We start from the raw sequence: 12,831 nt of genomic DNA on the forward strand, positions 1-12,831 counted from the left end.
CTTCTGTCTTGCATTTCCGATCGTGAATTTTAATATTGTTCAGTTTAGATGTCCAGCTAGGAACCGATAGCTAAATTACAGTATAGTCTTAGATTTGTAAACAAATGTTCGCTTTGTTGTAACTTACTATTTTTTACATTTTATCTCAGATATGCAAATCCTATATAGATAGTATAATTTGTAGGTGGGGATGATGAACCCTGCCCAAGACGGGCTGGCGCCGCCGGGTGGTGCTCCGTCGTACCAACAACCTCTGTACTTGCAGGAACCACATACACCAGTCACTTCACACAGGTAAACGCCGAAGTTATTAAAGACTTCGTTTTAATGCGAATACGTACTCATGAGAACCTTAAATATTCATTTTATCCATAACTGCTACTATTTTATTTGTTAAAAAATCTTTATTTTTGGTTAAAAATCTTTATCTTTAGAAATAACTCATTGTTTTAATTATAAAATACAATTTCATCTTGTTAATGTCTTATTATACGGAAATCTACCTGTCCTGACCATTATTTTCTTTTTAGTGGTGCTGGTGCCCCTGCAGGAAACTATGTAATTCAGCAGCAGCCAGGCGGACAGCAGAGGCTACTGATGATGCAACCATCACAAGTAATGAATGGCCCACCGACCCCTAACGCAGGCACCCAGAACTCCGCCCCAGTCTACAGCTCGCCCCAGAGGGCCTCCCCGCCTGGAACCACTAGTGATGACTCTGATGACAGTGTGCCCTCTCACCATTCACAGGTACATCTTTCATTAGTCATTTCACAGCTTGCCAATAAATAACATTAGTAAATGTTTACAATACAATAATCCTTTAGTAAATGTTTAGTAGCAAATAAATATAACGGAGGTAACACAGCCCATATACCCACATCTAAAGTAATCCTATGATTGCAACATATACAGACATGACCTAACCATATTTTTGTGTTTGTGTGTATATGATTATGTATACATTTATAAGATTACTTTTGATGTTGAACAGTGCTCTGGAGGATCACACATATTAAAAATGTTTTATAGTTACCTTATTGCAACAAAATGAAATCTACATAAAATATATAGGTTATTTATATTTAAATGTAACATTTTATAAGCTATACCTATTACCTAGTATAGTAATACTGTATAAGTGTAATTTTCTAACTCACATTACATACATGTTTCTCAACTTTCTCAAGATCTCTGTTTGATCTATGTACAAAATAGGTATACTACGCATGCATGCATGATTTATTATAAGTTATTTTTCTTGAGAACTGCATCTGCCTAGTGGCATCTAATCAATTTCATATCAATTGATATTGATTAAATATTTTTTGTGTGAAAAACATACTAAATGAAACTGTCCTTTATATTATTTTATATTGTAATATAGTTCATTGGCATATCAACTCCTTCATTCATATAAATAATAAAATTTAGAGAGAAATGGTAGAACATAGAAAATTCTAATGGATTGGTTGTTTGTTGGTAGTTGCCTGGTGATGCGGAAAGCCTTCTGCCTATCCATTATTGCTCAGCGAGCCGGCAGCAACAAACTACGCTTCATCAGGTATAGGCAGACTTTATCCCTTAACATACATATTTCTAGGAATATGTTATCCTTACATTACATACATTGCCAATGAACTATATTTGAGATTTAAAAGACTATGCTAGTGGTTAAATTCTTAAACAAGTTACCTCTACAGATTGGTGCCGCCAACATGGGTGTTAAAAGGTCATCACCTGAACCGATGGACAATGGCATGAATCGCGGTCAGATGCAAAAAAAACCTAAAGTACAAAAGAAAAAGAAAAAACGTGATCCTAATGAACCACAAAAGTAAGTTGCATGTCCCTCTTATTAATTAATAAAATTACTACACTACCTCAGTTTAATCATCTAACTTATATTGTTAATTTCTTGTAGACCAGTATCAGCATACGCATTGTTCTTCCGAGATACCCAGGCTGCAATAAAAAGCCAAAACCCTAACGCAAGTTTTGGAGAGGTCTCCAAAATTGTGGCTTCCATGTGGGATGGGCTTGATTCTGAACATAAAAGTGTAAGTTACATTTTCGCACAATGTTATAGATTGCTAGTAATAGTGGTATCCAACCAAGAGGATTTATATTATAACTTACAGTAAGTTAGCAGCAATATTTAACAAACATTATTTGTTTATATTAACTGAAGTGATAATCAGTGATCGGGTTTTGGTTGCCACTTGTGGAAAATTACCTAAATTTAATTTTATGTACTTGTCGCATATTTTATAAATATACCTATTACCAACACTTAAATAGCAGTATTTTCTAGCAGTTTCAAAGGTATTGCGGGTTTAAAGGTGTATCCATGTTACTATTTCAAAGTATACTGTGGTGTGGCATCAAAACCCGATCACTGGTTACAATATATATGTATGTATATACAATACAATAACACTACAGTTGTTTTTCAACATGTGTGTATCTAGAAATAGATAAAATCCATTTTTACTCTCAATTTAGGTATATTATTTTTAGAGATAAAAATGTATTTGAGTACCTATCAAATACATTTTTATCTCGTAGTTATTCATGTACCTCAAAGTAGGTGGGCTAATTGGCCCTTATGACCTATTGGCAAGTGATATGATGGCAGGCAGTCCCAAATCTTTGTGTGAAAAAAGTTATGGCGCGAAAAGTAGTGTGAGTTGAAACGTGACTAGGCCTTTATAATTTAGCTCATTACTATTGTCTCATATTATATGTTAAGTATTATAGAGTCTGTTCGGAAAGAGAAGGGTCACGGTCACGACTCTTCTCTTTAGGCACAGGCCCTAATTTTATTGTTTTCTGACTCTTAAAGGCTTAACAGACTACCGCACCGCGACCTTGGTGCGGTCAAAATATCTCTTTCCCGCTCTAACTTATAGACGCGTCCTTAACACACGCCCACCACCACCAGCGACCACATTACACACTATCGATACGTGCGTCTGTTATGGCTATACGATTGCTGTGCCCTTGCAGATTGCCCATTCCATATTCGTATATAATTGTATTTATAAATTAAAGAGCTTCTTACACTTTCCTGAATTTAGTAACTGACAAGAGGGACACCGCAATATGTGAGACAAGGTAGGAGATATTATCGTGTCTCACATATTGAAAGGAGTAACAAGCTCTGAATGTAGAGTCTGTGCGGAAAGAAAGGAGTCGTGGAATGTATGGGGCCCAATACAATCCGCGACTCTTTTCTTTCCGCACAGACTCTAGTTTTCACACTGGTGCGTGAATAAAGACAAGCGCTATACACGTATATAGTGACGTCTCGCTTCGCTTGCACATCGTAGCAGCGAGCGGATCAGCATCCACTGTGACGACCGCCTAATATGTATAAGTTATAAATGTTTCGAATCATGAGCAGAGGCCACATTTCAATAGCTATACGTTATTTTTTATAGGTATACAAACAAAAAACTGAAGTAGCCAAGAAAGAATACCTAAAAGCACTTGCTGCCTACAGAGCTAGTTTAGTATCAAAGGTAAGACCCAGTATTTGTATTTAATCCACAGTGTGTAGGTAGCGAATACCGAAGACTCCTTATTATTCGTGAAACAGATCGAAACATGTCTGAACGACGGAAACAAGTTTTGCTCACTCTCTTTGTCTCGCTCGAAAAACAAAATAACCGCCACGCCGCGAAGCGCGTCGAACGCGACAGACGAACTCTCCATCGCTGTCTGTCTCGCAGTTGCGCCGCCGCCGTTGAACCGATCAATGTTCGCTTGGCAACTTAGCTAGAATCCGAATATGACGCTTACCTTGAAATTTAAAAAGTAGAAGCTTTTGAAGCGAAGTGTGTTCAGGGTGTTCAGTGAGCTTTTGTTTCTATAAATATTGGTAAATGAAGTGTTTTTAAAACACATATTACATTTATTCCAGTGTGAAGCGTATTTTTGTTACATATAAGATCGTGCTTTAATTTTATTGTGATTAAATAGGTTATAATACGAATACGCGGGTAAAACAAAGCAGCGGCATAAATTTGAAAGGTTACAATTTTATTTTGGAACTTTATGTGATTTTTCAGTGGTAGTTTTTATATAAAACTTAATTAAATTATGAGATATATTTCTGTATCTTTTTTCATATACAATAAAGCCTTTTATTATTATTTGGCCGCTAGCTTTCAAAAGTGTTTGACTGTCTTTAGTATCAAAACGTTGCATTTATTACAAAACACACTATCAATTCGTAACAAAATATTGTCTCGTTACCGCAACATTGCAACAATTTTCTTTTATTCCATAACAAATACTTGTAGTATAATATCAAATCTAAGTCTCCTATTTACTATAAAACCTGACCTGTTTTAGGGAGGTGAACAGGAAACTCCAGCCATGTTTAATCACGGCAATAATACCAACTCAACATATGGGAATTACTACCAAGGAGTACAAGGACAGACATATGGAAATGGACATTCGCCTCAGGGATATGTGCAAAATGCAGCACCTCAGGGGTACACCCCACAGAACTACCCTGGTGGACAGCCTCAGGCTGCTTATACTGGTCAGCCTGCTCAGGGTTACCCACAAAATCCGCAGCAGACACCACAGAATTACCAAGGCAACATTGCACATAACCCTGCTACATACCAGGTACGTTCTTAGTATTACACTTTTATTTAGCTTCACCTCATATATTTGTATAAATATACAGGGTGTCCCAAGAAATGGAATTAAAAAAAAATTTAATGCCAAGAAAGATAAAATTACCCAGTATGTTTTATTTTTCTAAGCGCCCTTGAAGTTGTGAACATACTGGGTAATTTTATCTTTCTTGGCATTATTTTTTTTTAATTCCATTCAAAGATCTAACGATAGTAGATGTTACCATACTGAATTGGCCTATCTATCAGCGTAGCACACAAAAAAAATCAAGCATCTACCGCAATAATTCACGTCACCATAAATAAAAATCTCATCGTACTCGGCGATAGGTGAAAAATTAAAAAAAATCATAACTTCGAAAATACGAAAAATCGCGGAACATACATGGGGGTGATTCAGATAGCCCTCTAGGTCCTCTACCTCCCAGCTTCAGTATATCACTACTTCTTGGGACACCCTGTATGTATATGTAATTAAATTTGAACCACTTTCTGGTGTCTGATTGAGTGGAAATTTGGCATACTTCCTCAAATCTGATGACAATGCAATAATATACTAACACGGAGTAGATCTGATGATGCAGTCAGAAGGAAGCCAACTCTCTGATGGAAAATCATAAATGGGTGGATCAACTATTTCTTGTTGTTATTCTGTCCGGTCAGCCAAGAGACAATAGTAGCATAGTTTGTTAGAAGACATTGTATACCACCTTCTTCTGACACGCTTGGTAGACGACCCTCAATGGAAAGGGTTCATAAGTGTCACAAAAAAGTGTGTTTGGTGAGTTTAAATGCCTAAAAATCAGGTTTTAAAGAGTGACCCAGGGGAACGTAACCATGGCAACGAGTGACAAGAAAAAGTTGATTCACCCTAATAACATTGAGTTTAGACGCATAAGAAAGATCTCGAGAAGTGCTTGATAGAATGATAGACATGCAAAGCAGAGAAAATACAGTCTGCATTAAGAGTGTATTAAAAGAATAGAAACTTGTTCAATTGTTAACAAGCTAATAGAGATATTTAATTTTTGTTTTATTTGTCATTTGGGGCATTTCATATGAAGCGGACAGGAAAAAAAAAGTGAGGTTCCCGAATTTGTTTATATTTGGTTTAGTTCTTCTTCTAGTAGGTATAAAACCGGACGCCAAATATTTTTTATATATGACGTTTATTTTAAAAATTATGAGCTTTTCAAAAATTACCGTAATTGAAATTCCGATTTTTTAAAACTCGAATATCGAATAATTAAAATATATAACTTATTATTAAACCAAGCGTTTTGTATAGAATTTTAAATGATCTTTTCAGCAAAGAAATCAATTTTGAAAAATAAATAAAAAATAATGGTTAAAACCGGAAGTAAACTTTTCGAAACCATTTTTCGAAAACTTTGACCAGTTTTTTTTTATTTATTTTTATCTCAAAATATAGCCCTAAGTATGTACAAAATACACTAGAAGTTGCAGAATGGGATCTCCATTGGTTAAGACAATAGGTCAATAAATGTACATACATGTCGCCCTGAGTGCGACGTACCGTATTGGTATACATACATATAGCAGCTGTTTAGCTTATAAGAACATGTATTCAGTAAGACTGCTGGTAAATTCTAATCATAACATAATGAAATAAGAAAGTCAACAATTCTAACCAGTTTATTTCATAATTTTTATTAAGAGCTGAAAGAGACTATCGATGGAGGGGAAATCATCGTACAGTGTGATTTTGCAGAAAATTACAGTTTCGTAGTCCAAGATTCTGCCCAATCGTTTCATTGGAATAACGATCAAGCTACACTCCTAACTTCGGTTTATTACTATAGAGATGGCACTGAAATAAAACACGGCAGCATTGTCATGATTTCCGATGACTTAAAACATGACACAGCTACCTATTATGCTTACCAAATATTACTGCACAAGCACCTTTCAGAAAAAGAAATAGTTGCATCTAAAATCATATACATAACCGATGGTGCCTCACAACATTTTAAAAATAGGTTTAACTTTGTTAATCTTATTCATTACGAGGATGATTTTAATACGAATGCAGAAGCACATTTTCACGCAACATCTCACGGTAAAGGGCCCTGCGACGGTCTCGGAGGGAACCTGAAACGTTTGGCGACGCGTGCAAGTTTGCAGTTACCTCCAAGTAGATCAATAATTTCACCAAAGCGATTGTATGACTGGGCAAAATCATCTTTGAAGCAAACGGCAATCTACTATTGCTCTAAAGACGATATTCAACGTCAGAGGATATTTTTGCAGGCCAGGTTTGATTCCGCAGTCACGATTCCAGGAACAAAAAAGTTTCATGCGTTTATTCCAAAAACTGACGGTCTTCTTGTAAAAAGAACGAGCTTTAGCATAGATTCTTATTGTAAAATAATAAAAATTATGAAATAAACTGGTTAGAATTATTGACTTTCTTATTTCATTATGTTATGATTAGAATTTACCAGCAGTCTTACTGAATACATGTTCTTATAAGCTAAACAGCTGCTATATGTATGTATACCAGTACGGTACGTCGCACTCAGGGCGACATGTATGTACATTTATTGACCTATTGTCTTAACCAATGGAGATCCCATTCTGCAACTTCTAGTGTATTTTGTACATACTTAGGGCTATATTTTGAGATAAAAATAATTTAAAAAAAACTGGTCAAAGTTTTCGAAAAATGGTTTCGAAAAGTTTACTTCCGGTTTTAACCAATATTTTTTATTTATTTTTCAAAATTGATTTCTTCGCTGAAAAGATCATTAAACATTCTATACAAAACGCTTGGTTTAATAATAAGTTATATATTTTAATTATTCAATATTCGAGTTTAAAAAAATCGGAATTTCAATTACGGTAATTTTTGAAAAGCTCATAATTTTTAAAATAAACGTCATATATAAAAAATATTTGGCGTCCGGTTTTATACCTACTAGAAGAAGAACTAAACCAAATATAAACAAATTCGGGAACCTCACTTTTTTTTCCTGTCCGCTTCATATGAAATGCCCCATTTGACATAATCTGGTCTCTGCATTCAATAATCTTATACCTTTAAACGAGCAATTCTTGTTTATTTATTTATATATATATTTTGGGGATCTCGGAAACGGCTCTAACAATTTCGATGAAATTTACTATATGGGGGTTTTCGGGGGTGAAAAATCGATCTAGCTAGGTCTTATCTCTGGGAAATAGCGTACTTTTGAGTTTTTATATGTTTTCTGAGCAAAGCTCGGTCTCCCAGATATTAAGTATAATAACTCATGTTAATTGAAATGTAAAAGAGTATGAAGCATCAAAATTAACAACTTTTTTTTTTCATTTTCGTTATTATTTAGTTGCTTGTCATAATTTTCATCTTTTGCCTTTCAAAACATGTACTACAACACTTCCCAACTATTATAATAATTATTAAAAAAAAATCTGTTGCAGCACCCTGGGCCAGGGCAAAACCCCCAAGGTTACCAAGGCAATCCAACAACACCACCTCAAGCATGCCAACCCAATGTTGCCCAATCACCTAGGAACTACCCGCCAGCCCAGTCTCCCTCCCACTATGCCCCAACCTCCGGCATGGCTTCACCTCCGGGATACAGACAAGTGTCCTCCCAATCGCCGCCCATGGGACAAGTTCACAACGCTATGCAATACCATCATTCTCAGCAGGTAAATTGTTTTTGATTGGTTGCTTTGCAAATTAGTTCTTATATAATAAAAAAAAAACAAGATAATACAACTAAAGCAATGAATTATAGGTGAACCCCAGTGACTTGATCTCAATCCTATTATAATGCAAATCATTTAAAGTCCTCTAAAAAAATGATCAAAACCTAAAAAATTCATAATAAGAAAAAAATCTAGCTTCTAGTTTACACTCCTAACAAAATTGTATTTTTAAGTGTTAGTAACCAAAAAACAGTTCTGCCAAGAAATTAAAGATCAATTTGAAATCCAAGCAAGTCAGATTATTATGAAAATGATAATTACAATTTAATGTTCTGATTTTTTTCAGCAAATGCAACAATCTCACCAACAATTGCAGTATCAACAACAACAACAACAACAGCAGCAGCAACAGCAACAACAGCAGCAAATTCAACAACAACATCAGCAACAAATTCAACAGCAGCAGCAGCAAATCCAACATCAGCAGCTTCAACAACAACAACAATCAGCACAACCCCAGAACCAAACTCTTAAACCTGAACCACATTCTCCCAATAGCAATGGAAGTTCTGGCATGCCTCAGCACTCTCCGGAGGTAATTCGACAATTTTACCTTACTGCGCTCAAAGGGTAGAGTCTCAATATAACAAATAGGGTTTTACATTATCTTACCTATAGAGTAGGTACCATTATTGCCAATATTTTTTTATTGATCCGTTATTGAGTATAAAGCAGAAGAGGACACTTTATTTCTTAGACCTTGATTAGTCTTAGACATTTGACAAATGTGATCAATTGTCCGCAGCAAAATGAAAACCGAAGCACGCCATCGTGCATCCGTCAAGGTTGTACCAACCCGGCCATAGCCAATAGTGAATGGGAGGATGAATATTGCTCTAATGAATGTGTTGTCAGCCATTGCAGGTAATTACCAAGTGACTATTCCTTTAAACTCCATACCGATACTGTTCACTGCATCGGATACAATTGCATTTAACATTTGAATATGACGGCTGGTCTGAATTAAAGTTGTTAGCTGCTCTGGCTCTAAGTACTAGTGCGCTTTGTATAATATTTATACCATTGTAAGGGATATTTCAATGCTAATACTGGCCATGAAAATATTTAAACTAATGCATATCTTTTTTTTTTAATTATACGAAAGCTGTTTTGTAGGTATGAAGGTATAACTTACTTAAACAAACGGCAATTGTTGTCACAACTTAACCAATTCTAGTATATCTTTGAAAATCAAAGTTAAATTTACTTGGTATGCATTATTTGGTTCCTTCTGCTATTTCCCATGTATTTGCTACTTCCCAAAATTACGTCTGAATTATATTTACTCAATCAAATGATTTAGACCAATGTGAATTTGAAATAGAGGCGGATTGTCAAAGTAAGTTATGAAATGAAATGAATGAGTTATGTAGCCACAGTAAATTTTCTGCCATCTTTCGACAGAAGATTAAAAACTTAGAACGCCATTTGACTTTAATCCTTATATTTGGTGCAATCTTTTCGAGCGATGGCACAACTAAAAATTTTATAATTTTTAACAAATATTTATATTATAAAATATGTTTAAGCGTTTTCTTAAAATTATTTTACACCAGCTCAATAAGTACTGAAAGATCCCTCACAAAGGTATAAATATTATTCAACTCGCATGAGTAGAGCTAGAGCCGGAGCATTTAACAACTTTCAGACCAGCCCCTGTACACCTGGTTCTCAAACTTTTATGGTGACATATTTTCTTTACGGATCTGTCGTATTTATGCCAACGTGACTTGGCAACCTTGCCGTATGCTAGGCTGATTGTTCTAAATACCACTTTGTAAAGCCTGATGGGCGCCCAGGGGTACGCGTATCCCACTTTTAACATCACCTTTTCACAGACCAACATGATATTTTTAACAATGCAAGTGCAAGAGGCTTTTTGTGCTGGGTATTATAAAAGACTTGTCTTATTTTCAGGGACGTCTTCAGTTCATGGGTGGCCTCTAATAGCAACAACCAAATGCAAAATTTCTCAGCAGTAAAATAAAGTATGAAATTTGTACATATCAGTGTTAGGCAAACTATGTCCACCCTTATAGGGGGTCACGATGAATCTTTTAGGAATACAAAAATATGTTAGTTAATTGATCAAGGTACTATTATTTATTGTCATCTTATACATTATTAATATTAAACTGAAAGGTAAATAAGAGCATTCCATGAGTTACATTCATCATGTTAGGAGTACATCTATAAATCTAGTAATTGATTGATGCTCAGAAGATTTGATGTTTAATTTTAACTTCTTTTTTGTTTATCTATTCATTTGTGGCCACTTAAAAAAATATAACGGGTATAAAGGAAAACGGCGAAATGTACTAGCGTCAATATTATACCCTAATTTGCTTTATAAACAATAATACTACTCAAACTATACATTGTAAACTGCCATAGAATTTATGGAATTCTATTTATGTATAAACTATTATTGGAAGAAATAAACTGTAAGAAGTCAAAAAAAGTCCTAGGAGGGTAAACTGACAGAAGTTTAAAAAAAATGCGATGTAACGTGAAGGTAAAAATGGGCCTCCCCATTTTATCCCCACAGTGTTTAAAATGTTGTAGGTACCACATTGCGGTAATTTCATGATATTACTCCCACAATGCGTCAGTTTTCTCTGATCGCATTTTGGTTACTGTACAAATGTTAACTATTTGCATTTATGTTTTATTTCTATTTTACTATGTTTATGGTACATTCCGCAAGCCACTTTCTTATCCATAGTTTCCAATACATGGACATTTCTATCGTAATACCGTTCTTAAGTTCCATATTGTTGGATTCCGACTAGATACAGATAGGCACCGTCAAAAAACTTTTTTCATAATACCATCGTTATTCATTACTAGTAGAAGTTAAATAAAGCGGAAAGCCTCTAGTCGTGTATAAATAGCGCTATCAAGACTAATGGCTTATTCTCTTCTTATTCTGTTGAACAGTTGAGCCTTCCAGTGCGTAAATATATTGATGAGTCTAGACTCTAGAGTAAAGTTTTGAATGATTCACGGTTAGTTTCACTAGACTTATATCGACTTGTCTTCAGTTACCCGTGAACAAGATGCATGTAACTGCGTCGAAATATCGGGAGCTGGAAAACAATACAAAAGGTAATCATGGTTCATATCCCGGTCGATATAAGTCTTGTGAGTTTAGAGTAGGTTGATGAATTAAGATCGTACAAAATTCAAGCAATCTCTTAGTCGAATTATGTTCCTATACAGTAATTATAAATATGTACTATCAAAAGTGCAGAAAATTGAACCAGAAGAGAAATAAATATAGAATGTATAATACAATGTCGACGAGCCAATAAAACGTTTGTACGCTTTCTGATTTCATACTACTTTTATAACTACCTATTATAAATATTACACATAATGTAATATTTCTAGATGGAACCTTATTACTCACTAGTAGTCTGCAAGACACAGTAGTACATTTTGGCGTAGTTACTATGTTGGCAATATTTTACATTAGGCCTTTGTACTACGATAAAAATGTTTTTCCTTGTTGTAAATTATTAGGTAAAATGGGGCAATAAAACCAAGAGTGCGTTAATTCAATTAATGTTACTTACGTTACAAAACCTTTACACTCTCATTTTGGTTTCATAATGTTCAACTAAATTATCTTAGATATCAATCCCTTAGTATTCCGCCGCCATATTCAAATAACAGTAAAAATGTTAACTTTCAATTTCGCTTCAACATTTCATTTCCTCTTTCTAAAGAAGGCAGTCTTTGTCTTATTTGGTTTAATCAATGTATAACATCGTAATTTTGATGTAATTAATGGAAATGTTGTTATACCAATTGTAATAATGTATTTAATACATTGTAAATGTTCCATAAATATTCATAACATAATGATAAAATTATAGCAATATCCGACAATTGTTTACTAGAGATTTGATTTTGTATAGAATTTAGCTGGACCAAAATTTTATTTGAATATGAAGGGTGATGATATTTATAAGATACTACAAATCAAATGTCTATTGTATGATATTCGATACAATTTGTAAATAAAACCTGCAATAATAGAAGTAATAGAAATTAGATAAAGCATAATAATTATTCTAATTTTATCTTTTTTATTATATATTATTGTTAGACTTAATTACTAGGAGCAAAGTATCTTTATAAAATGTACCATATAACAATGTATAAAATGTAATTAGAACAATTATTTCATTAAATTTCTTAAACAATAAGCTACATTTGTCTTTGCATTCCAACTTTAATCCGTAACTTTATATGGCTGCATTTTCAGCTGCACACAATCGTTTTATTTTGTCTGACCTATACTTGGTCAAACAGATCTTGTCAGTAGAAAAAGGAATTGAATTTCGCGCCTTTTTTTACTGACAAGATTTGCTTGACCAGCTATACTTACTATCCTATATTGATGATTTCCCGAATTAGAAAACTAAAAATCTAG

The 12,831-nt window shown here is 34.3% G+C and overlaps 1 protein-coding gene across 1 annotated transcript in view; it reads left to right on the forward strand.

The window, feature by feature from the left end:
• LOC134648786 (TOX high mobility group box family member 3-like) overlaps positions 1-10,612 on the forward strand; it is a 29,556-nt gene extending 18,944 nt beyond the window's left edge. The window contains exons 4-14 of the mRNA XM_063503341.1: positions 185-294; positions 531-750; positions 1,487-1,564; positions 1,704-1,837; positions 1,925-2,060; positions 3,444-3,524; positions 4,360-4,644; positions 8,097-8,330; positions 8,677-8,925; positions 9,136-9,254; positions 10,308-10,612. Of these exons, the coding sequence (XP_063359411.1) occupies positions 185-294; positions 531-750; positions 1,487-1,564; positions 1,704-1,837; positions 1,925-2,060; positions 3,444-3,524; positions 4,360-4,644; positions 8,097-8,330; positions 8,677-8,925; positions 9,136-9,254; positions 10,308-10,377 (1,716 nt within the window). The 3' untranslated portion in view covers positions 10,378-10,612. The remainder of the gene's footprint in view (positions 1-184; positions 295-530; positions 751-1,486; positions 1,565-1,703; positions 1,838-1,924; positions 2,061-3,443; positions 3,525-4,359; positions 4,645-8,096; positions 8,331-8,676; positions 8,926-9,135; positions 9,255-10,307) is intronic.
• Positions 10,613-12,831: the final 2,219 nt, after the last annotated feature.

The sequence above is a fragment of the Cydia amplana genome, chromosome 6 (genome assembly GCF_948474715.1).
Source record: "Cydia amplana chromosome 6, ilCydAmpl1.1, whole genome shotgun sequence".
NCBI classification, from domain to species: domain Eukaryota; kingdom Metazoa; phylum Arthropoda; class Insecta; order Lepidoptera; family Tortricidae; genus Cydia; species Cydia amplana.